General features: G+C 47.2%; 1 protein-coding gene and 1 long non-coding RNA gene across 3 annotated transcripts; one reads left to right on the top strand and one right to left on the bottom strand.

Moving 5' to 3' along the window:
* Positions 1-788: 788 nt before the first annotated feature.
* Positions 789-13810, bottom strand: LOC121057976. Of its 2 annotated transcripts, XR_005814044.1 has the most exons (5): positions 13300-13810; positions 12760-12927; positions 5575-5686; positions 5048-5115; positions 789-3914 (listed from the first exon to the last, which is right to left on the bottom strand). It is a non-coding gene; the product is annotated as an uncharacterized LOC121057976 (long non-coding RNA). The 2 variants fall into 2 exon arrangements; XR_005814043.1 differs by lacking the exons at positions 12760-12927; positions 13300-13810 and adding an exon at positions 7284-11870.
* On the top strand, positions 11906-18502 carry C20H17orf64 (chromosome 20 C17orf64 homolog). Its single transcript, XM_040532848.1, has 6 exons — positions 11906-12039; positions 12782-12910; positions 13817-13992; positions 14300-14399; positions 17045-17249; positions 18399-18502. The coding sequence occupies exons 1-5, from the start codon at positions 11980-11982 to the stop codon at positions 17246-17248; spliced, it is 669 nt and encodes a 222-aa protein (XP_040388782.1). The 5' UTR covers positions 11906-11979; the 3' UTR covers position 17249; positions 18399-18502.
* Positions 18503-25986: the final 7484 nt, after the last annotated feature.

Raw genomic sequence — 25986 nt, 5'->3', positions numbered from 1 at the left:
GTCTTTATGATTGCTGTGATTTATTTAATTATTCGCTAATCACAAATAGATTCATAAGTGTTTAGCAAATATCTTTAAGTGTCTTTGCATCATCATCAAGTATCTGTGGAAAAGCAGACATTTGCTGCTGCGCAGAGGCTGCAGGAGGTGCACAGCATCACTGCCTTCCTGGCAGAGCAGCTGGCAGTCCCCGGGAGGGTGGCTGGCAGTCCCCGAGGCTACCAGGAAGGGAAAAACAGTCACGGACTTGAGCTGCAGGCTAAGGCTGAAGCGGGCATCTGCTAAAGAGGTGTTTTGAGTTGCATTCATAAGACCTGAACTCAAAAGACACGAGCCAAGTAATTGTGGAACTGCTGCGGTGAATCAAAAACAATTCTGAGAAGAGTGGTGTAGTCCCTAGGATTTCCGGATTTAAAGTTCACTGAAAAAAAAAAAAAAAAAAAAAAGGAACTAAAAATGCAGCTTCTGGGCCCTGCTGTATTACTCGCCTCCAAATCTCTGCCTCTTTCCCCAACATTTGTCTCCCTCCGGAGATGTCATATATGTTTTGATCTTTGTAAACTACCTCAAAATAGGTATCATCCTCTTCTATGGAAATCCTGCACTCTCCAGGATAATTGCAATCTTTATGTTGAAGATGCTCTTAAAAATAAAAATAATATTTAAAAAAATTACACTATTCTTCAGTATTTGTACTTAATACCAGATAGAAGGAAGCAGGAATTTTCAGCACACAAATGGGAAAAAAAAAAAAAAAAAAAAAAAAAAAAGGCAGAGCTAAAATTAAAGCTAGAACTGCCAGAAGTGTTTTATAGAAAGTGATGGCCCAGCAGACAAAAAGTACTAAATAGCATGAGGGGATGAGAAATTGATGGAATGAGAGGAAAACTCATGTCAAAGGCCTAGATCAAACAGCTTTATTCTTTCCAGACATTTACGTGCTTTTGAAATGGAGATCCCAGATCTCCAACACAGACACAGCTAGCAACTATCTTCATCCCTCAGTCAGAAGGCAACTTGGTAAAGAACTGCTCGGCCAGATTATCATCTGTAATTTGCATTTATTGCCACGAGTGAAGGTTTGAGACACTGTACTAGGCACTGTACAAACATGAGACAACTTCTGCCCCTTGTGCTTCACAGACAGTGGGAACGCAGTGCAGCAGAGCACATCTCAAATATTTGGAAAGAGCAGAAGGTGGGAGAGATATCAAGGTGCAACGAGAGTATTCATTTACCATAGGCCTGCGGTGTTGATAGCTGAACAGTTTAATATCTTTTTAATTATAATTAACTGATGAGTGACAGAAATACCTCAAATCATCTCTGCCAATCTAATTCTGATGTCATCACAGGGAGAGGGGAAAACACAAGAGGCTTCCTCAAAGAAACGCAGAACTCTACATGCAAACTACAACTTTTATCACATCCCACATTTTTCTGGAAGTAAGTGGTTTTGAATAGTAGTCAGAGGGTGACATTCACTACAGATTCGTATGAACTAGAAACAGACATAAAAAGGAACAGATTCCTACCAGGGCCCTCCTATGTCACACTTACCATACAAGGCAGCACACCAGCACCACAGCCAGCATGAATTTTGTAGCAGAACAGTGCCATGGCTTTTATGGCCAAAGCTGAATAAAACAAAATGCACACACACACAGAAGAAAATAGATTTAATACCTATAGAATTCAGTTTTAATAACATCACTGTAACTAGCAGCAACAGATAGGAAAATGAGGTCTTAACATTATCTTCTTTCTCAGGGAGCCCCACCATGTTTTTAATAAGTTTTGCATTTATATTTTAACCGCAAATTCTCAAATGGGATTTCTGCAAACCCAGTAATCCCCCCCCTTCCTGATGGGACCTGCTAATGAATACAGCGCTCACTGGGCTCACAGTGTGGCATTGCCTGGGGTCTCTCAGAGTGAGATGATTTGGATTTTTCCCCTTTATTTTCGGTACGCGGGCCCTTCCCTTTTCACTCCCGCCCTATAGCTCCCCACTCCCCAGTGCCCTCGCAGCTTGGCTGAAGCTCACCCTGACACCCAGTACCTTCTTTCTTGCTGAGTCAGTACCACATAAACCATATAGATTACCATATAAACACGGTGGGGAAGCAGGAGATAGCAGTGTGGGCAGCAGTTCTCCATCCTCGCCAGGCAAAGACAAGTGAGGCAGGAGCCTTATCCAGGCTGTGGACTGCCTCTGCTTAATTTTGCCACCTCTTAAGAGGAGGATTAGTTAATATTTTTGCTCAGCCAGTTCCCCCCGGATGCTTTTGTTTAGGGAGCTCAGAACAGGTTTAAAGCCATTTGAAATTGCTGCTCGTATTCCCATTGATATATATTTTTGACTCATGCTATTAACAGCGCTATCTACATAGCCAAAGAAATGAGGCACCTGACCTGCATTCTTTACTACTTTAAGATTTGTGGGTGAAAGATCCCCCCCCCCCCTTTTTTTTTTTTTTTACTGAAGCTGCCCTTGAGGCACAGAAGAAAACATAAGGCATCCTCCACTCAAAGCTCTCGTAAGCAAACTTCCCCGTGTGTGGCAGGGTGACACCATCACACTTGAGGCCCGCAAACAGGGGGACGAAATTCTTTTTCCTGTCAGACTCTGCTGACATCCCTCCAACCCAGAGGAAACAAGGTGCCGCAACTAACAAAAGTCGAAGATAAGCATGATGCATTAGGAAATTTTGTAAATATCACATCCTTCCTGATTTTCCATCAACCTGTTTGATTATGCTGTGTATGGGGAGACGTGTGATAGAATTAATCAGCCTGCTGGAGTGAATGCTAAAGGAACAGATGAGCTTTGGCAAGGCTGTTGCTGGCATTGAAAAAGAAAAACCGTGACAAAGAAAAAAAAATGCAGACCTAAATCCAGAAGCATGTCATTCAGAAAGTGAGATATGCTGTGATTTATCACCGTAACAAAAATTGATGGCAACACAGATCTCCCATCTCAAAGTGTTGTCGCTGTGTAGATTAAGAGTAGTATCTGTCATCAAGAAACAATGGGAAAAGAAATATGTTTGATAAAAGCAATTCTGTACTCTCTTGTAGACAGATAACCCGTCTGCCATTGAAATGGAGGTAACGGATTTCTCTACAGCCCCATCTTCAGCAGCAAAGAAAAAAAAAAGTGGTGTGACAAAAGGAAGCACACGTAATTAATAACAGAAGAGCAAATCAAAGGAGTGGCTTTGCAAGGAGTGAGTAATGTTTACCCCATTTCAGAAAAGTCCAAGGAGCATTATAGGAAGAGGATGCTTGCTTTGCCCCAGAGAGTGACAGCACCAGCAGAGCACAGCAGGCAGTGGCTTACCACTGCAGCCCACCAGGGCAGCTTTCCTTTTCAAAGAGCGAGCTTCTTTCTTCTCAGCTCAACAGCTGCTGCACACGGGGTCTCCAACATGGTCTTAGCAGCTTGACTGTTGCATACAGAAAAAGCAATACCAAAACATAAAACGTGTAACAACTTTAGGAACATTTTGCCAGCAGCTGACACAATGGAAAGCGCATCTCAAAACAGCAGGACAGCAGAGCAGAACAAAAACCATGGAGCCAGGACTGCCATGTCATCTGGCACCTCCTTGCACCTCCCTTAATGCCATTTCAGGTTCGGCAGGGAAGGCCAAAGCATCTTATTTGCTAATTAAGGTTTCACATAATTCAAGCACTGAACAGGCAAAGGAGATCCCCACACAGAGAAACCTGTCAGCCTTCCCCGCCGTGCCAGCAGACTGATGTCTCAGTTCAGCGCTTTCACAACACAGACAGCAGAATAACTCTGGACGTCTGCATACAAAAATCCATACGCGCACACGTCCTGCTGGTGTGCACACTGCCACGGATGGCGATCCAAAAGTGACACCTCCCCGCCTGAGCTAAGGACGCTGCAGACAGAGATAAGAAAGACATTAAAATAACAGACCTCTATTTTATGGTGTCAAATGGCTAATGATAGTGATTAAGGCTTTTACGTTTCTTTACAAAGTGGCATTATCCAAGCTAGTGTCATCCACCCAGAGTCAACAACGAGCTCCTGATCGAGCCAACAGCACAACAACAAAGGTCCCAGGGCTTGCCATCTGCTCAAACCACTACATCACACCTCTTTCTCCTCAATGCAGCAGTAACCCACAACAGGATGCAGATGACCAGATTGTTTAGCTGCCATTTCAGCTGAGCACCCGGTGGCTGTTGACGTGCTAAGAGTGGACTCTCAAAAACAAGGCACGGCACACGGCCGCTGGACAAGCAGCTCCCGCGGCGTTACGCTTCGCCGCTTTTGGGGGCTGGTTGCACCCACGAAGCAAGGTAAAGCACTGGGGATTAATCAAATGTTTTGCCTGCTATGTTAGGCATTTATACTGGTTTTATTATATAAAACATATTGTTTAATGATCCGTAAAAGCCTTTGGCACTCGCTCTCCCTTTGGTTAGAAGCCCAGCTACTCATATAAACGCATTTGGCCTAGCAGCTCCTTTCAACTACCAGAGCAAACATTAGGCCTGGACCATGGAGCAGATTCTTGAGCAGCTCTCAGCAATGCACGACCAGCTCAGAGGAGCTGGAGGTTGCCAAATTGTTTCAGCTTGAAAAAGAAAATTGATGCATTCAAGGAAGGGAGCAATTTGAAGTTGTTACAGAGCGCTTGGACACCACTGGTGGGCAAGAGTTTTACCTCTCATTTCTCTTATCACTTCCCAGCTGTTTCTTCCACTTTTAGGTAGTTTCAGCGTATCCTTCCATTTTTACCCACATAGCTCACTAACAGCTTTCTAGTTGATTCTGCTGTTTTTAGTGCCGAGGTACCAGCTGTGCAACCCTGCAAGCTGGCGCATATATGACCTTGAATTTTTCCGTGTAGCCAATCAGAAACTGCCTTTGCACAGTGTTTCCTATCTCCCAGAGAGCCTCTCTCAGTTTTTAGCATTAGACATATATCACTTTATAGCATCCAAAGCGTTGTGCGAACACGAGCCTGCTAGCACCAACAAAAATCACTCCTCAGCCAGCCCGTACCCTGTTATTGTCTATCAGCTCCTCCATTTCACCGAAGCCAGCCTGGGGAGTTCTTTTTGCTTGCTCCTCTGCAGGAATATTAAAACAGAATCAGAATGAAGGTAGCTGTAAATTTTATGTCACAGCTGGGAAACTGAAGGTCTTCAGATCACACTTTCTCCCCAGCCTTTTAATTGCAAAATTATTCTTGAAGATTTGACACAAGTCTTTCACCTCCCTATTTTCAGGCTATTAGCAAGAAAAAACAGAAAAAAAAATACGTAATTTTCATTAATCTGCAGAGCATGCACAATGCTTAATTTCAAATGGATAAAATACTGCTAATTACTAGCACATTCTAACAGTCCTGTGATTTTACAGGGAGCTACATCAAACTAAACCCAATTATGGGTCAGAACGTGCAAGTCTTTTTATCATTATCGCTAATTCCCTTTGTGGTTTATAACATCCTGAAGTGTCAGTCGTTGCTTATCCCCTCACCCTCCACCCCACCCCAAAATAAAATAAAAATGAACCACGTGTCTTACCAGATTCTTTGAGCCTCTGGCTAGCACTGCTCAGCTGCTCCATAATTATTCATCACACTAGGTCCAGCAACAAGACATTCACAGCATTCTCTTCTCACATTTTGTTTAAGCACTAGATACAATAGCAGATAGAGAAAAAAAAACAGATTTTGAAGCAAGAGACACTGGAATTTGGGTGGAATCAGTTGACTAAGAATTACTGTTCCCCTCACCATCACCCAAAAAAAAAAAAAAAAAGGGTGTGTGTGTAAAAAGAGGATTCTTGAGCAGGCTGTGATGTCTGCCTTCTTTTTCTGGATAAGCATTTCTAGATCCTGAAGTGCTCCTGTTTCTAAATATGATGCTTAGCAACGTGTTCCTAATTTTATATTAAATTGTAATTAAAATAATAGGAATGCTCCCTAAATAAGTTAGATCACAACTTCCCGTGATGCTCTTCCAGATCCCAGGCTTTTTGCCCTTGCCATCAGATCTACCAAAACCCCACAGCATTTCCACCAGCCACGTCCCCAGGTCCTCGCCTGGCCTCCCCAGCGGTCTGGCCCCACCGTTCCTGCAGCGCTCCGTTGCCTCTTTCCCTGCAGGCAGACTCGGGCCCCCAAAGACAGAGATGCTCAGCCCGTATCTGCACAGCACCTGGCACAACAGGCTCTGATCATCTGCAGCCCTGGCTGTCAGTAATACAAGCAATAAGTCATCAAACCCAAGTTTCTCTGCAGATCAGTGTTATATCTCGTGCCTGCCATAAACGGCATAAAATGCACCTCTTTGCATTCCAGCACGTTGTGGAAGAACATAAAAGCACTTAATATATTATTTAAGCCAGTTAAGCTAGACAGCACAACTGCAGTAATTAGCAACCATTCTCCAAATCCCCATATGCCAGACAAAGGATCGTGTTTAGTATTTTCAGGCTGGTAGGAGGGAATCAGAACATTGCAGAAATTAAATGGCACACACTGCTTTTTTCCCTCTGCCTATCTCAGCAGAGCCTACATTTCACTACAGCTACCCCACTACAGCATCAATACAAGAGACTGAAACCCATCACACAACAGGGCTGGCCTTTATTTCTCTATTATTTTAAGCATAACAGGGTGCTCAATGTTTTAAGAAAAAATAAGCCACTTCTTTTGAAAGCTACATTCTGTAGGCTGGAGGGGAATTTCCTTTCTTTTCTTTTCAAAATAAAACCAAAAATAATTTTAAAAAAACACCCTCAAACCCAAACCTGACTTCCTCTGGAAATCCATGAGCTGAGGTAAGTGCTGAGTGGAATTGTAAAAATCCCCCAAGCAGCAGCCGCCCACCTCGCACCCGGGGTCGGGACGGGGCAGCGAGGTGTGGGTATGGGGCCAGGAGAGGAGGCGCCAGGCAGGACGAGCGAGGAAAGGGCATCGGTCGGGTTGGAGCAAAGGGATGGGACACGCGTGCTGCCAGCAGACTGAACCCCGCTACCCCAGCTCACGTTGCATGCCCAGGAGCCCCATCACACCGCATGCCAGCAGGCAGCCAGCCCGGTGGCACGGGTTGCGCTGGAAATGCGCCCAGTGCAGTGCTCCTGTGCAAACAGCGAGATCACAAGAGCCAGGTACCAACATCTTCTAAAGGAGCAAGGAGGAGGTGGGAAGAAAACGCAGATTTGGGATCCTCTGCCATAATTAGAGGCGTTGAAACCAGAGGTGCCACGGCTCAGAGAGGGGACAGACCTGATGCAGGATCCTGGCTCCAAGCGCCAGTTGCTCCGACCAGTTGTTGTTTTCCATCCTCTTTGTATGGGCAGATACAACACAGCAATTTTTTTTTCCCCGCTGGGTCGTTCAGAGAAAAGCCTCAAGACTGAAAACAGGAGAGAAGAACCCCTTCTGGTGGTCAGCCATTTATTTCTCTATTGCAGAGAGAGGAAAATCCCTTTTTATTGTTCTGTATCTTGTATTATTTTTACTTCATGAGTTATTATTTTCTTCCTCAGCATTGCAAAGAGGCCAATCTGGCGGGGCACCAGCGCTGTGCCGAGGAGGGCTGGCAGCACCAGGGCGCTCCGTGGAGACGTGCTGCTCCTCGCCAAGCTCAGGGCTGTGAGCTCTGAACCCACGGGGTTTTTCCCAGAAGATTATTTTCATTATAACAGACTGAAAAAAAAGCATCACCCAACGACAACCTTGCTTGGATGGGCATTTCCATACCAGGCTGTTTGTCTCTGCTTCAAGCTTTTTTTCCTCTCATATCAAACTTGAGAGCTCCTGGGTTTCCCACCCAGCTGTGCCTGCCTTTCGCCTCTCAACCCTCTCCTTCCCCATGCAACGCTTACTTCTCTCACCTCTCCCTCAGTCCTTTTTGCACCCTGCCTCTACACTGTGAACACCTTTAAGGCTCGTATTTTCAATGCCTCTCTGCACATCTTTTTAATCTCGTGCCACATTCCTGGGCAGAGCTGACCTTTGGGCACAGCCGTGCCCACCTCATCATTTTCCAGGCTCCTCTGTTGCTAAGACAGTGGGCAAAGTTCTTAAGGAGGGGAAAGTGGGCAAGGAGCTAGCACCTAGGACAAGCTGCACAGCATCAGCCAACAGATTAACAGAGGAAGTTAGATCAGTTTCGGTATGAAGCCACCCACCTTGGTCCACATTTGATTTTAGAAGCAGCGGCAAAGGGAAAGGTTTATTAACATGCCATTAGCTATGCATACTTCAATTTGCATAAACAAAACAAACACTTCTGAAGTGCAGTAAGAAGGAAGGCCTGTAACTGTCCCGTTTGTCAGTGTGAAGGAAGCTGATAATGCTCTTTCAGTTCCTGAGGACTTCAAGCAGCTTAAAAAAAGAGTTATATGACATCAGCAAACACCAATAAGTGTCCTAACATCGGACTGGAAACCTAAAGCCAGAAACTGAGCCAGAAACCTGCTGAAGCATAAAACAAGGTAGGAACACACAAAGATGCATCTACTGACAGTGAAGAACCCAGCACACAAGGTTGGTCACCAGTAGCTTCGGGTGCTGAGGAAGGTTCAGCTGTGCCTTCCAGAATGCAAATACTTTGAACGCATCTGGTCAGATTTTGCAAGAAGAGACAGAAGGCGAAAGGGATGTAGACGTGGTTGTGGCTTCGTGTTCAACAACCACAGCTTCATGTTCAGCATGCCACTGGTCACAAATAGCACTTGGGGTCTTTAACACATTTACTCAGACAAGTGATTAAACTAACAACTCCCACCCCTTAACAAAAAGGGACTCCTATGGCATATTACGATGCCTCTAATAATGCCACATACGAACAATAACGAGGCCCAGATTCTCTTTCGGATCTCTTCCCCTGACACAAGGGTTATTAACTTGAGCTGTGTTTATTGGCATCCAGCTGCAGGGAGGACAGGTCTCCAGTTGGTTGTGAAAGTTTGCATCATCCTTAGGCATGAGGAAAGGAATTTCCAGATCCAATTAGCAAAGCCTCCGCCCCTGCCGGCTGAGCAGTCGCGCTGAGTATCATTAATCACTCTATCAAACGAGGCGTTCACCATCCACTTGGTAGAAACAGGTTACTGAAAACAGTCCTCATTACAACTCCTTTTTAGTATCACATCGCAATAGGTCTGGCAATGCTGCTTGGGTTTTATATTAAACTAAACCACCTGTACACGCAGTTGGTCTAAGCATAATGTAAAGTCCCTGTATATTATCTGCAGTTATCAACTCTCCTTCCCTGTGACCTACCACTAAATAAATATTGCATCAGATACCTGCATATATTGTATGCAACCTGACTCATCAAATCACATGTTGTTTTCATGCCAAATCTGCATAAAACAGCAAATAGCAGCATGAGCAGGGTATCTTCACAAATGTTTCCTTTTTGGCTACATGCCCAATCTTGCACTGGAAGAGCTGCTTTGCAAGAAAGGTTGCTTACTGTTTGCGCTTGCACAGCTCCTGGAAGACCCAGGCACTCAATAAATTGCAGAAATTGCTCTTCACAGAAGAGCTGTCAGGGGAAGAGGAGCAGTTTTCCCCGAGGTGTACTGTTGCAGTAGTGTGTTTGACTGGCACTTGGGCTCCCTTTCCTTCACTAGAGGAAATATGAGATGCATAATCTATTTGTACTCCTGACTTTTACCCATCCAACTGGAACATTGTTTCAGAGGATTCCTGACCTCAAGCAGGCAATATAATCCGGTAGATTTACATAGATGTGGTCTGGGTTATGCTATCTTCAGCACGATAGGCCTCAAAGTAGAAATTAATGTTGTCTTGCAGGGTGGCAGGGGAAAGGAGACAACCACAGACTGGTGAAGGCTCAGAGGCATCCCTCGTGCCTGACCTCGCTGGAGCGGACTCATCCACCAGGCCTTACACGATGGACAAAATGAACTGAAGCCTGACTCGGTGCTACCGGAGAAATTCAAGAGGCAGGGAAGGTTTATAGCTTCAGAGGTCAGAGTACAGTTTGAGCGTTATTATACAGTTCAACAGTGGAAAGGGGCATTTTGCAGACTCGGCTTTTTAGTTCCCTACTCTGCTACTGTACCAAGTAATGCTGGAGAAGGCTGCTAAGATCACTGCTCTGCTGTGAGCCTGGTTAATGGACAACACCTAAATACAGCGAGATCCTCAGATGAAGGCTTTCCAGGGAAGTCCACCTGAACCTCCTGCTGGTGGATTTATGGCTTTGGCTACGCTCCGAGTGCAGCGCATGCCGAAAGGTGGAACAAAGACTGGGATTTACAGGGGGAACCGAAGGCCTTCTCCGTCCTCTGAAACGTGAAGTGTTCTCACGATAAATCAGGAGAGCCTCTCCACGCTGTAGTCACATGCCTGTGGAGGCTGTAATCTCCCAAGTACACAGATACGGGCGCACAAATATGGGTTATGCCTATGCTAACAACCGGTGTATGTCCCCGGGGCTCCTGAATGGCCTTTAATCTAGCTGCTATCACGTGTTAAAGCCTGCGCTGATGCAGCTTTACTGCTCTTGGTGCTCCTGTTTGCTGTGACCATGCTGCCCTTCAGCACCCTGACTTGAGAGCTGAGGACATAGGCTGTCAGCTTCCTGGTATAAACCTCTGGAGGTGAAAAGGAGAGGAGCTGCCTGCTACACCGGGGACTGGTGTCGTGATTGCAGGCAAAAGAGAAGCACTGGCAACAGGCATTGAGAAGACAAGTGCACTTTCAACATCCTCTCCGACAAAACCACCTCCAATGCAGTCCTTGTAAAACCCTGAAGCTCACATAGGTAACGCTTATCCACGCTATCGTGACTCCTCCGCTCTGCTATGCGGTGACCTTGCCTCGTGTTAAGTAACACATAACATACCTTAAAATCTTAGTATAGACTAAACAAGTCATAACATACCTCAGAGGGTCAAAGCAAACCTAGCTGCAAAGCACTAGGAGGTGATTGTCCTTGGCCTGCTCAGCACCAGCCCGCGCAAGGCTCCCACGTCAGCGAGCTGACAGCGAAACTTCAGACGTGGGGGTGGTGGAAAGCAAACAGAGGGAGAAACTCCACCAACATCTTACGGGGCTTGTCTTAGTGGATTTTTGTCATTACTGAATTCAATCACAGGTAAAGGACTGAAAATAAGGACCCATCCCCTCTCCAAGACCCCTCAGTCGGTGCCATCATGCAGCAGGACATGGTGGGTGCTCCACCAGAAGCGCCCATCCTGCTGCCCCTAGCAGAGCCCAGGCCACTGCATGCCGTGCCCAGGGAGCCTCAGGGAGAGGGACCCTTGTACGGCCCTCGGGATGGCTCCCGGTGCCAGAAGCAACCTGGCACAGGAGCCCAGCTGAATCACAGCTGCAGCAATTACACTAATTGTCCAAGGGACAAAACAATTGCACTTGTCCGACTGGTCAGGGCATGACGGCAGCCTGATACATTCTTATTTGTGAAAGCATTTTGCCTTGAAGTAAGTTTCCAAAACAAATTCCCCTCAACTCCAAGCCTTTCCAATCTTCTTCCTGGCAAGAGCAATTTGTTCTTGTTTTAAAACAGAGAGCTTTAAGAGATGCTACCCGGGAGAGCTGCATCTCACTGTGGGTGGCTTCCACCACCACCTGTGAAGGAGATGCCCCCAGATTTCCATTACACTGCAGTGGGAGTTGTGGTCTCTGCTCTAAGAAGCTCCATGCACAGCACCTGGGGGAAAACCCAGGGGTTTCAGCCCATTTTCTTAGAACCACAATTCAATGGCAAAGCTGATCAGGAGAGCTGACTGTGCCCTGCAGGACTGTCCCGTTGTGACAGCGCCGTTCCGGGCAGCGCCCCAGCTGTTCCCATGGCTGGTGGAACTTGGAACCGGTATCCAGGCCCCCAGTTACCCCAGCACACTTTGGTTCAAACACGGCTCCGTGGCAACTTCCCCTTCCCACTTGGCACGAGCAGGAGGCGAGGGGACTGTATCCCATGGCGGAGACGGGCAGCGGAGCGGGGGCGGCCGGGGACAACCCGGCTGGGCAGGCCAAGGTGAGCAGGGGCAGGGGCACAGTGAGAGCAGAGCCCGGCCTCAGCATCACCTCCAAAACCTCTTCGTAAATCCAATCCTAAACCAGAAGGGATCTTCCCAGGGAGCAGAGTGTGCCCGAGATGGAAGGACTGCTCTTCCTACATGCTTTAAGAGGCACCGTAAGCTTGTGTTTAAGTTGGTCATATAATCATTGCTTTCCAAAAAAACAAGTGGAGGAGTTAGCTACACAAACATCGATGCAGGGAAAACCTGCGCCCTATGCGAGAGATAATTCCCCCTGGAACAGGGACACGCAAGCCCAGTGGCTGAGGATTTTGCTTTGCTTTCCAGGTGGCTGTGCAGCAGCCACCCGGGTGCCTTTGCTATCCATAAAAGCTGTGCGTGGAGCAGCGCCGCGTTACACTGAGCCCATTGTAGCTGTGATTTCCACTTAACAAGCGGATGCCAGCCCTTGTTTGACGGATGCTATTAGGATCAAGTGACCATTGTTTACCTTGTAATTTATTAGAGGTAGGGTTTCCAAAAGGGATTTAGAGTAGGTGGCCAATTCTTATGGACTTCTAATTATAATTGAGTACCTAGCTTCATTAAGCACCTCTGAAAACTCAATCTGAAATGGTTTTGTCAGGAAGAGAAATGCTTCTGAGCCTTAGCATAGGGTTTGCCCTCAGCAATGTTTTTAGGAGAGGATGCAGGATTGGCACCAACGGGCGACTAACCTGCAGCTTTGGCAATTCACAGACCGCTGAGGGAGATGCGGCTGGCACCAGGGGCGAGGCAGCCCCCGGGACAGGCAGCTCGCACACTGCGCAACATGGGACCCCGCTCGTCAGCTACGTGGCCGGCCTCGATCGGGACACCTTCAAAATTGTGAGATACTAAATAGACTTTAGTGGTAGAGAAAAAAAAAAAAACAGTGGTAACTCAGGTTGCTGAGAGAGAGCAAAAAGTGGGATAAATCATCTCATTGCAGCCTTCCTCCATGCCTGCATGTTAACCTCATCGTTGTTTTCCAGTCAACTGGACATCGCACTGAGTTAAACAGCCACCCCCACCGAAAATCACACTTCACATACACCACTCAGTTTTTGGAAACACGTACTGCTGCTTTATCATTTCACATGACACTTTGGTGGCGTGGCTCAGCGATATTACCGGCAGCATGACCCCAAAGCTCTGTCTCACATCTCTGCCCTCACCGGGGACGCATCCTGCCCACCCACTCCCACATCCTGCATTCCCGGTGCACAGAGGCATACCCACACACGGCCTGGTCACAGCTCAGAAGTGACAAAAAAAAAAAAGACAAAACTATGAGGATGGGCAAAAGGGAGTGTGTGCAGACGCAGCATTGGCTCTTGCATCGCAAGCTGATGTTTGCACCATCCCAGGCACGGCCACAGGAAGCAGCAGCCTGTGAGCAGCAGTTCCCTTTCCCCTCCCTGCAGAACAGCTGTCTTGTAGCCTGAAGTTAATGTTTCACCCTGTGATGTCAGAAGGGAATTCCCAGAGGTGGAAATCCCTCAATTCCCTTCCACAGCCTGTGCCCAGGGCATGGTGAACCTGGCGAGGTGCAGGACGGGCTCCTGCGGGGCGATGGGAACTTCTGGCAAGGGACCTGCTGGGGTGCACCCCATCTCCCCCATCCCCACACAATGCACTCAGACAACGCTCCCCTGATGATCCCAGCCAGCTATTTAATCAGCTCATTAACAAAAGGCAGTGCTCGAGCCCCCGATTGAGTGCTAAGTGCCTATTCCAACACTTCCCTTACAGTGCAAGGAGTTCCTGAGACCCTTTAAGAAGTCTCTCAGGAAGCTACGTTTGCCCCAGCACCTCCCCAAGAAGAAAAAAGTGAAGTACACAAAGGAAAGCCTGACCATAATCGGGGACCGCATCAACATGTTTCTTCAGCAGCACTGCAAAGCTTCGGAGGTCAAGCACTGGAAGACGTAAGATTTTGTCCTCTTACTGGCCTGGTGGTCCTGCACCGGCGATGCTCCTGGCTAGATGGGCTCCCATGGGGAATTCAGATGCAATTTGGCCCTGCATTTCCAGGCACTGGGCAGGTTGGGTGTCTGCTGGAGACTGGTGCTTCCCACGCTTAGGGAAGGGCTGTTCTTCAGGAGCTTATAAGCCTCAGAAAAAAAAAAATGTCATGCAAAGGTACAGCAGTGGTCCCCCTCCGCAAGACAGAACCAGCACTAGGAAGGGCTGAAGTCCATGCTCGTGTGCACCATCCATGTGTCTTTTCCCCAGGGTGATGTGGAGGTTCGTCTCCCTCTTCTCAGAGAAGGACGAAAGGCAGCTGCAGAAGCTGTATAAGTACATCAAGAGCAACAGAATGGACAAGTTTAAGGTAAGCCAGCAGGATAGTCAATGCCTCGCAAGGTGTCCCCGCTGCACTCACTTGAAGGGATGACCGCAGCATGCAAGAGCTTGATCCATGCCAGAGGGGAAACCTGCACTGTGCAAGTAGTTGCTTGCCAGAAGGGCACGAATCCTGCGGGCATTGCCAGTTCCCCCCACGAAGTGGGCACTGAGCCGTCGCAGTGGCCGGTGCCAGCAATGAGAAGCTGAGCTCATGGCCCCAGCACCACGGCTTATGATTTTTGGGGCTGTTCACTGATCCCATGTTCCCAGCCACGTTTGCAGACCAAGTCTGATCCCTGGTTTTATCTGGTGACACAGGAGTTAAACTTTGAAACAAGCAACTCATTCAGGTGAAGCCGGTGTTTGCTAAGGCTTATTCCTGTGCCTTAGCATCAGCTCCTCTCGCCCAAGGAAGCTGCAACCAAGGGTTTCCAGAGAACCCCAGCCCTGAGGGGTTAAGCCACATAAGCACACTCACAGCCACCCATAAACATCTCCTGAGCAAAGGCTGAGCGCACCAGGAAGTTCAAAGGTCCAGAAGAAACACTTAAAGAAGTTTATTTAAAAAAAATAAAAACAGACTCCCAGTTTAAAAAAAAAAGAGTTAACTGGGAAAATGTTTTGAGTAAGTTCAAAAAGGCACAATCCTGTGTAGGTATCAGGCACTGCTCCGTTTTAAAAAGGGCCGCAGTTGTCTGACTGCTGGCAGCGTCGCGGCTGTAAATAAGCGGCGGCTGCAATTGAGCAGCTGCCTCCTTTCCCTTCGCAAAGGGGCAACCAGCCGTGCAGCTTTTTCTTTTAGTTTATGGCAAAATAAAACCATCTACTTGTTTTTAGGACTCAAAAAAGGCACTCCAACAATGAGGAAATTAATGTAAAGGAAAAAGAAAATATCACATTGCTAGTGGGAGACACCCGAGATTAACTGGGATATGAAAAAAGCGAGTGCAAATGAGGGCAGGTGGGTGGTGATGGGTGTTGGTGCTGCCTTCAGCTCACCACAGCCTCGGAGAACAACCCGAGCCCGTCTCCCAGCCCCTCGGAGGCTCGGCCGGGCCCAGGACACGGCCTCTGCTCAGCAGCAGCCATGCTGCCAAAGGGCCTGGCCTCGGCCTACACAGCCACCCCGAGCAGGAGGCAGCAAACAGCAAGCACCCCAAAAACCAACCAACCAAAACCCCTTCCCATCCCATTGCTTTGTTAAAAAAAAAAAATTAAAAATGGACACCAGCATCTCCTTGGAGAAGAGAAAAGCAAGTGGCGGTGCCAAGCTTTAGCTGCACAGGAGCAGGGCGCGAGCACCCCAGGCCCTGACACTGCTGCTCCGGATGAGGCCTCCTCCAAAAAGCAGCAACAAACCCGGCCGTTATGTAACGGCTGACAAATGCCTTTTGTTATGCAAGACGAGTGGGAGAAAAGCAACATCTCTGCCCTTTGTGGGGAGGGAACAGCAGCGGCTCCCTGCTCCAGCACAAACAGCAGGCTGTGGGTCCAGGGGGGGACAGAAATAGACCGTTTGGAAACGCCTCGTTGTTTAGATGAGTGGGCATAAAAATACAGAATCAATATGCAATTAGTAAGTGATTGAGGTTGGCAGTGTGGTAATTTGATAATTTTGAGAGTTTTATTAGAGAGAGGCTGGCAGAGCAGCCATCCATTAGCCTTACTCACCAGTCTTCTTAAAGGTGGAGATCTATATCCCCTTTCCTCACGTGAGAGCTTTTAGGCCTTTTTTTTAAAAAAAAAAAAAACAAAGAAAACTTAAGAGCCACGACATTTGAATTTGAACACTGGTCCCAACTCAGTTTATAGACTTACTGAAAGCATCAGACCAGTCCCACTTCTTTGCACAGAGCAGAACAGAGCCACGCGTCCCTGAGTGATCCACTGGCTCTCATACGCTGCCAAAAGCTCTTTCACTGGAGGAATTAGCCCCATGCCTCAGTCCAACTTATTTCTTCACTCCCATAGACTATCTGACGCCCTAGAAGATCAGGAAAAAAAAAAAAAAAAAAAGATGATCAGCATGACCCTAGCAACACAAACCCAACCTTTTTCCCCTGGCATCTCCCACCCAGGAGGATGGAGATGCTGTCACTCTCCCACCGCAGTGCCATGCTGTTGCAGGGACCGCCGCCCCCAGACATCCCAGTGCTCCAAGCACCACAAGGCGACAGTGACATCCAGTGGCAGCGCACACCCATCCCCACACAGGCACCTCCTGCAGCACCAGGGCTCAGCACCCACATCCCACCACACACCTGGGCCTTGGTCCGAAACACGGCCACCAAACGGCACCGCCAGCCGCCCACCGCCTCCCAAAGGGCCTGGGAAAAGCTGGTCCTCTGGACAGCATGCCAAGAGGGATTCTCGCTTTAAAACACAGGGTTTGGGTGCCCAGATGCTGAGGTTCCCAGCCCATGTGGCTCTGTGGAGGTCAGCGAGGATCCCACGTCCAGCAGAGCTCATGGTGCAACCACGGGGCGATGGTTTGTGGGGCGGCACGGGCATTTCTCACCCACTGCCGCCCCACAGGGCTGCGGTGAAGCAAGAGTTGTTGCCCAAGCATGAGTCAGTGTGCGGTGTCTGGTCATGTAAATATCCTTAAAAGCGTTTTTTGTTCTTTTTAAGCTGTTATGCTGTCATTCAGAAAGCACAGATTCAGTTCCAGGAAGAAAGTTGAGGGAAACAAGCAGGAGCGGCCCTACAACAGCTGGGACCTTGGCGGAGGTACCAGAGGCGTCCAGGAACAACCAGGGCACAAACCAGGGCGCAGAGGCTGTCACCACAAACGCACCCACCGGGGCACAGCCCAGCGGTGAGAACGACGGCTGAGGTATTGCTGCTGGGAGCTCGGGGCCCACGGGCACGGCCAGGGACAGCATTGCCCTGTTCAGGCAGAGCCACCCACACCTTGCGTTTTCACAAAAACAATCAGCAGGTGAAGATGCAAGCAGTTGTGGGGCTGGAGAAGTCGGGCAGGTTGAACTGCTGTCTCAGAGGAGACATGCAAATAGGAAAAACAGCAGCAGGGGAAGCTGCTCCAGCATAAGGCAGTGAGGCAGCAGAAGACATCCCTTTGGTGGCCCACATCAGCAGAGGTTCATTAGCATGTTTTTGCATAGCAGTCGGGATGCTCAGAGCATGCTTGTGGTTTGCCTTTGGGCCCATCCCCACAAAGCCACGCACGCTCGCGGTGTGGAGCAGAAACGCCGACCAACCTGTCACAGGTGCGCTTGGTAACCAGAGCTCCTGGCAGCCTGGTTGCTGCAGCCCAGACCCTGGCATATGCAAACCTCGGAGAAGGAAGGAAAAAGGGACATTGGGGCAATTGTTGGTGAGATCGGCTCTGCCACAGGCAGGTGCTACAGTCTGCCTGCAGAAGGATTTGTCCCACACACGCCAGTTTTCAAGCTGCTAAAATGCAGCCACGTGTCCCATGGGAGTGCTCCTGTTCACAAACCATCTTGCTTTTCACTTCCTTTCTCCCAAGACTCTCTATTTACCTCTAAAAGAGTCCAACCTGCTATCAGATTGTTACATATCATAGCTGGTACATATGTAACAGCTAAATTTTACCAATTAAAAATCCAAACTGGTAAAATTAAAAATCAAAAGCCGAGAACTAGCTAGACAGCACAGTCTGGGAGGTGAGCGGGAGTCCCACGCTAACCCACAGCTCCGCAGCTCCAGGCAATCCTCCTCCCCCTGTCTGCACCACTGCAGAAATGGAGCAAACAGCTCCTGCCCAGTTCCTACAGCGAGAAACACACCAGAATCACAAAGCACGTGCAATACTGGGAGTTACTGCAACTGAAATGTTAGGAAGGTGTCAAGGTTTTGGGGTTGCTGGTTGCGTGAGAGCCTGGGTGAGGATCTGTCCGGAGCAGACCGGTGCTCCCATCTGCCTGGTGGGGATGCAGAGGGGCAGCAGCTCCTCAGGGGACTCAGCCCTCCCACTCACTTCGTGTTCTTTGCTTTTAAGGTTCTCACGGACAGCTCAGAGACCAACAGAAAGGAATTAATCTGGGATCATCACCCAGCACCCTGTGTAGAAAGTATGCAATAAAAAGTTCTCATGGTTTCCTGAAACTGGACAATACTGTATTACTTGCAGCGTCATAGCAACAAGCTTCGACCCAAGCAAAATGAAAATGATGCTATTTAAAAATCATGTGATCTTATTCATGCTTATGCTGGAGTTTCCTAGCAGCTGTGCACCAGCATTAAGGCTCCATTAGGGATGTGTGAGTAACAGACCTGCCTTTAATACATCTTTTCTTTTGTACAAAAGCTAAGAATGGAAGAGCAGCATGTGTGAAGAGGCAGAACGCTCCACCTTTCCTTGCTATGGAAGGAAACCTCATCCGACAAAGGCAAAATCTGTTCCCCATTAGTTCCCATGCAAACACACACACAAACCCTCCATGTGGCCAGCAGCCACACTGACCTGGGAGGAGAGACCGAAAGAGGAAGAGAAGAGTCTGGTGTATGGAACATACTCTGGTACAAAAAAAAAAAAAAAAAAAAAGAAGTTTCCTAACTTCCACATACACACACGTGCTATTTTGAACTACCCCAGGCACATAAAGGCCAGGAGCCAGCACAAACATCAGCGGGCCTGGCAGACGCTGCAGCAGCTATCCACTGATCCAGCCCGAGGTGGCTGTAGCCCTGTTGGACTGCTGCTGCAGGAAGAGACTCATTAGGGAGCTAACACTTCAGGACAGGAATAATTGAAGAGAAAACAGTAACAAACCTGGCTGGCTTGCGTCTTAGGATTCACTAGGCTTGATTTTCAATATTTCTTTCAGCTAAAGGTTATAAGCTTCCCCCATAGCACACACTGCATAAGCCAATAACACATGTGGCTGCATCAGAAAAACACTGTATGCCCTCAAAATGTCACCCTTGCTTAAGACAAAGCTGAGCAAGATTAAAGCCTGCTCAAGTATGGTTTATTCCACAATTTTCCCAGTAGGACTTGAGGGAACCTAGAAGTGACAGGAGAGCTCTCAAGGAAAACTGAGCTGTGCCAGCAACCACCCCACTGAGTCCCCTGCCAGATGACATGGGCAAAGGAAGGCAAGAAGAAGCATTCCTGCACTTAATGTATTATGTGAAAACCTTTGGCACAAACTACAGAACACATCAGTGCCTCTAATACAGTGTCACTGGGATTGCTTTCTCCAGCTGTGCAATGCTGAAGGCTGGCAGGCAGCAGTGCTACCAAAGCCATCTTGCACAACTGCAAGACTCGCAGCGCTCCACGCGCCTGTCCTAACTTGGGCCGGTTGCTCTTTTCCGTTTAAATGCAGCATCCGGGAATTCATGGAAGTCTTGCACAACCTTGGGTTTGGCTCTTAAGAAAAGCAAGATTTTCATGCATTTTGTGAAGTGTCAATGTGTGACACAGAACCAGCAAAGAAAATAACAAGGCAAAAAATTCCCCCCCACTAAAACCATAAACCTGAAGAGATGCAGAGGCCCCACGTTGACAGCTAAGCTCAGGGCAGTAAAGCTCATACTTTGTGCCACAGAAAGCAGCAACCAATTTAAAAATTTAACTTTTGTAAGGAATAAGCAGAACTGGTGCTGCCGCAGCAGGTGACATCCCCGACCCTGATGCTCCAGAACTGCAGCCAGCCAGGAAGAACACCCAGCACCTCAAACAGCCCAAGGCAATGTTTCTTTTAATACTTAAAAGAACAACAACAACAACCCACCACCACCACAACAAAACACCACCACCTCCCCCCCAGCAGCTCACCTCAAGCCATGTTTAAGGGAACTGTGGTTAAATTTCATCAGCCTGAGAAGCTGCGCTCTACTTGCTGTCACAGCACTAACTTGCTGATGTCAGTTGTCGGGGCTTTGCTCAGACTAACCAGGGAAGAAAGTCATCACTGGACAGCAGCTTTTTTCCAGTTTGACTCTTTAACTCCCCAAAAATCAGCGGGAAGGCCTCACACCTCAGCTTCCAACAGCACTGTACCCTTACCTTGCTAGGAACAGTTTTATTTTGCAGGTGGTGGTCCTTCCTTCACACCATCTTGAGCTTTTAGGCTTTTTACCAAGCCTCCAGTTGTTGGTTTGTGCTTGGTAGCTTGGCTTCAACACGCCCAAAATATCAACGTTTCCCTGAGGAAAAGGGAAAGAATTGAGAAAGTTGCGTGGGTGCCCGGTGGCTTGCATCTTTCACCCATTTAATTGGCACAAATAGGACATACCGGGCTATACAACCACAAAGGGCAGGGCCACAGCCCTGACTTCAGCCTCAGCCTCAGGAATCATCCTCATTTAGAATGAGGTAAGCCTTAAGGGGGGAAGAAACCAGCCGGCAGGCCCCATTCTGGACAGCTGCCGGGGGCTCCTGCTTCAGAGGTGCCCCACAGGCACAGCCACTGCCACAGCTCACGGTGACACCCGCGGCACCACCCTCCCCACCCACAAATCCTTCATACCTGTGCCAAGGTCTGAGTGTTATGGGCGAGTGGCCGAATGAACACAAAGCGGCTGGCACATGTAGCAAATCCAGGGTAAAAACTTCCAGAAGCACGAACAAGGACCAGAAACAGCTCCGTAGTGCCACTTGCTGTCTCTTGGAAAAGGCTCCCAGAGGGCCTCATTCCAGCAAAGCAGGGACACAGACACCCCTGTGAGGAGCAGGAACAAGGCCCCCGCCTGAATGCTTGTCACAGACCTGCTGCACAGGTCCTCAGAGCACGAGGCCGGGCCTGCAGGGTACTCCCAAGCGCCAGAGACATGGGCACAGAGCAGGGCCATGGGCCTGCGCCTCCTCAGGAGGCCTCGTCAGGCCACAGCCACTGTCCAGGAGCCTTTATGTAGCCAGAGAGCATAAGGAGTTGCACAGCTGTCCATCAGCAACAAGCTTTTAGGGGATTTTGCAGGTAAGTCTGCATAAATGGTCAACTGAGTAATCAACGAGACAAGGTGAGAGGGGAAAAAACCAAACCAGAACGAACAGCAGCACCTCCCCATGTGCAAACATTCTTGTTTGTGAGCACAGGCCTGGAAACAGCCCAGGGAAGCAGCCAGGCCTGCCTTTTCCCTGTGTCTGAAGACATTTCAGATTAAACCTGGTGGCAGGCTCACAACACAGCTGAGCACGACCTCCCCTCAGATGGAAAGGGGAGAACTTTCTCCCTCTTGTTTCTACCAAGAGCTGAAGGTGCTGTCACACACCGATATTACCATGCTGACACAGCGTGGTCTGAATTACTGAACTATAAATGCAGCTTTTTAATCTATTTGGGGAGTGTACTGTCTGAAGATTTCAGTTTAAAAACGATAGAAAAGCTAAAGCTACCAAAACTTACAGCCCATATAAATAGTTTCATTCAGTGCTTCTCTTTTCTAATAGAACTGCTACGGTATTTGAAGATCCGGGTGCAAAGGCAACCACGCTTACAACCAAATATGCAGTAAAGAATATCAAAACACAAAGTCAAATGGGCCAGCTATGATGAAAGCACCCCAACTTAAATTTTCCATAAAATACCAATCATCTATCATCTTGCTCCAGGCAAATTAAATCAGCCTTCTATGGCACCTTCTAGTAATAAAGGCAGTGATGGTATCAGAAGTTATCCAAGCAATGTTTAGACTGTTTTTCAAACAGAGTAGAACAGAATTGCCCACTCAGTGACCTGCTCTCCCTGCCGTTACTGGACTGCAACCAACTCGCATCCCACACACAACAGGGAGAGGAGAAGTGCAAGGTGACAGCGAGAGGACCTGATCCCAGCAAGGTCTGTGGTTTCCTCCCACCCCAAAGCAGCCGGCTCAGCTGCACGCTGGGGCTGAAGCAACAGAATAAAGGTGCCAGTGGCAAAACAGCTCAAAGGAAACAGAAAGCTCAGACCCGCTGCTGGCTGAGCCCTCTGCAAGCCAGCCACAGCATCCCCAAAGCTGCACTCAGACCAAGTCACCTCCTAACCCTGTGCTCCCTTGTTCAAAGACAGGTACAGCAACAGCTCGATACCCACTTTTACACAGGTTGTGATAAAGAAAGGGACAGGTATTTATCAAAAGCAAAGTCTGAACCAAATTCAATTCAGATACTTCAAAATGCAGGAACACTATATTTATTGGGTCAATATTTCATTTCAGCAATACAATTACAGAATATCACAATGCTGGTTACAAACATAGTATGGTTTGATGGTTACAAATAATGTCGGGCACTGCAGTCTGTGAGAAGTAGGATACGAAACGTTAGTCTTGACACAAGTAGGGTGGTCTTCCAAATCTAGTAATGATCAAGATATTTTCATATAAACAACTGTGGCACTACAGGTAAAGATTCTGGTTTAGAGGTGTTTTTGTATAAGTAGTTCGATTTATACAGTTATACAGTTCAAGCAACATCTTTTTTAGAATGCTATTAAATTAAAATCCCCTGTAGTTCAATAAAGTATAAAAATAGTACTGAACCTGGTAATATTCAATAAAATGTAGAGTTCATTCACATCATTAAGTAGTAAAGAAATTGTAAAGTTCTAGTTACCATGGCAACATTGCTTCCCATAAAGGAATATACATAAAAGAAAAAAGTTACACATATGGTACCTGTGACAATTATTTAGTGATCCAACACTGAACTTGTGCACCACAAACCAAGTTTCTAAATATCTCTATATATTTATATAGTATATATCTTTTTCATCTTAAAATTTACTTTTGAAAAAAAAAAAATGTGCACTTCAACAAACTCACTAAGGCCACTCATGCTATAGATACCTAGGATTGCAATGAAATATTGTTAAACAAGACCCTAGAGCACGCACCTTTATATCATCAAAGGGAAACCTGTTTCACTGCCTAAAACATTCCTGAGATTTAGGGACAAAAGCATTACCAGTGCTGTCAATTTTCCGTACGCAGTTTAGTTTATCTCTAGGTAAAGGAAATTTCTTCCCTTCTTCTCACAGAAATCCTCAAAAGGCCAAGAAACGAAACGTGCAACAGGCCGTACGTGTCAAACATGAGAACACCCACAACAGTCAGATATGCAATTAACATTTGGCCAGTAATTTTCTTATTATAGAAACCATAAGGAAAAAAGGGAATACAATGAGCTTCAGATAAAATAAAGTCTCTACACAGGCAGCAGAGGGAAGGAGTTTTGTTTAGAGACTGTCAACAGCAACGCCTCTCCCACACTACTTGCTGCTAGCCTGCGAAGTTGCATCTGATCCATATAAATTAAGTAAAGTTTTTGTCAATAGCTTCAATCATGTTTTAGGCACGATGCGTTTTCCTTCTTGTACTCTGCCAAAATACATCTGACTCTAAAAAGGAAATCAAGTTAAATGTGCATTTTCTGTACCATGAGAAGCAGCGCAACGGCACCTTTAGCAAGTTTCAGACTGCAGCACATTTAGAGAAAAACTTCATTTTTAAAGGTAAAAAACAAAAAAGAACACTGTTGTCCTAATAAGTTAGATTTCAACAACAAAAAGACCTTCAAAATTCTTTAACAAAAACCCTGTGTGAAAAAAAAAAAATTAAACAACAGGTATACAAGTAAAGTGTGCACATGAAGACCAGGATGCAGAGGCAGACACTGGCTGGTCAGAGTTAATATCGTGCTACAGAAGTGACCAAACAACCGTTTGGGGCCAAATAGTTGCTAGGTGTTGTACTTCAAGTAACTGAGGGATATGCTTATTTTCAAACATCTTTCTGCATATTTCCCCTTCCCCTTTTGTCAGTTCTTTTTAGTCTTTGCACGCTTTTCCCTTTCCACAGAGAAGTCACCCAGAATAGCCCAAGTCCCAGCGCGGGAATCCTAACATCTCATTCTTCCCTCTACAAATTGCAGTGTTTGGTTCAAACAAGACATACAAATAACTGATTCAAAAGCTTTATACTGAAAATAAATGAAGGACTTAAACAATAGTTAATTTTCCGTAAGGTGACACCTGTCCTCACCACTTGTTTCCAGTTACTCGAGTGATTCAATTACTTACCATCAAGACAATTCTGAAGATGCATTTCATTGGAGGTGCAAGACCTGCTTCTCCCCCTTAGCACCAGCACCAAATAGCGCACTCTCAGCTAGTGGTACGTGCATTGTACACATATAAAATGCCAATGATTAATCAACTATCTATTGTTTCATGGCTGGCTAACTGAACCTCAGCAGGCACAAGATCTCCCACCATGCAAGGCTAACCACATAGCCCCCTTCTCCAATACTTACAATCAGATGTGTATTGAAAACTTGTGTTAGGGCTAAACATAGGACAGGAATTCCTCATTTCTACCTCTAATGGGAGGGAGGTGCAGGGTCTGTGTTGGCAAGTTCTGTACTAACAAGCTGCGCGGTACGGAGAACACAGTGGATAATGCTCTGCTCCTTTAGCTCTACCTAGCACAGAAGAAGTCATGACATAACAGTGAAGCAATACCAAGAAACCCACTCCAATCACACTGGAGCTGCTCTTGCCCTGATGGAAGGACGTCATTTACCTTCCTCTGAAGTCACCCAATTTACTCCTATTTTCTCAGGGATATCAAACAGCAAGCTGTAACAGCAGAGACAGTGACAGAGTGACAACAAACAGCACGTTTTAAATATCGTCTCCACATGCCAGTACGGACAGCTAAGTTCTTCTGACAACAACACCAGAGAGACAGAACCCAAAACTAGAAAGGTCAGTTTGGTTATTGCACGGAGAGTGCATCTGCAGCAAGGACAGCATTATGTGAAGGCTCCAAGGTATGGCATGCAGAGCAGGTGACAAAGCGTTTTGTAGGCAGCTGCAAAGTTGTTGTGCAAAGCTCCAGCGCTTTGACAACTTCAGTAATCAGCCCCAGCTACCTTTCTCCAAAATGTACGTGCCTTGGCACAACTGGAGTTGCTGAAGTGCTACAATGAGAAGTTCAACCGAACAGTCAAGACAGGATTTAATTTAATCACATGAAAAGCACGCTAGTAGTCCTACAAGGATCACTGCAAGTGCTCTTCTCCAAGTCATGTTTCTTGGCCAAAGTCCACCATCAAAGAGAACCCTGGGTGATTTATAGGACATCAATTCCTTCCAGACAAGCCAACGCACCGAGGTATACAACATGCTGGTGAAGTAGCTTGAGGAAAGAGAAATGTACATCCACTCAGAAGGTCTGAGAAAACAGAATAAAGCTACTCACTGAAGGAATTGAACAAACACATTTGGTTCTCAGACAGCAGAGTAACACCTCCCTAACCTGTCCCATGCCGGGAGCCCTCCTGTTTGCCACAACTTGAAGGCAACCCACGAAACAAACACACAAATCCGAGAGCTGAAATAACAGCAATGGTTCATGGAGACTACTTGCACTGGGATCAGTCAAACAATGCTCCCCACCCCAAACACAAAATCTTGAGACCTTTGAGTTTTGCCAGTCAAAAGCTGGAAGCGGAGACCTGACTGGGAACCCCAGGCAAGGGGCTCCAGGCGCTGTAGATGTAAATCCACGTACCTGGTTTGAGGCCGTTAAACCTTTCCGCTGTACAGAAGCTACACAGCTTGTTTAGGACAATTTTAAGCACGCCTCCCCTGCCC

The sequence above is a fragment of the Cygnus olor genome, chromosome 20 (assembly GCF_009769625.2).
Source record: "Cygnus olor isolate bCygOlo1 chromosome 20, bCygOlo1.pri.v2, whole genome shotgun sequence".
Taxonomy (NCBI): Eukaryota; Metazoa; Chordata; class Aves; order Anseriformes; family Anatidae; genus Cygnus; species Cygnus olor.
Note: the sequence above shows the minus strand (reverse complement) of the source record. Positions and strands in the feature narration are given on the sequence as shown.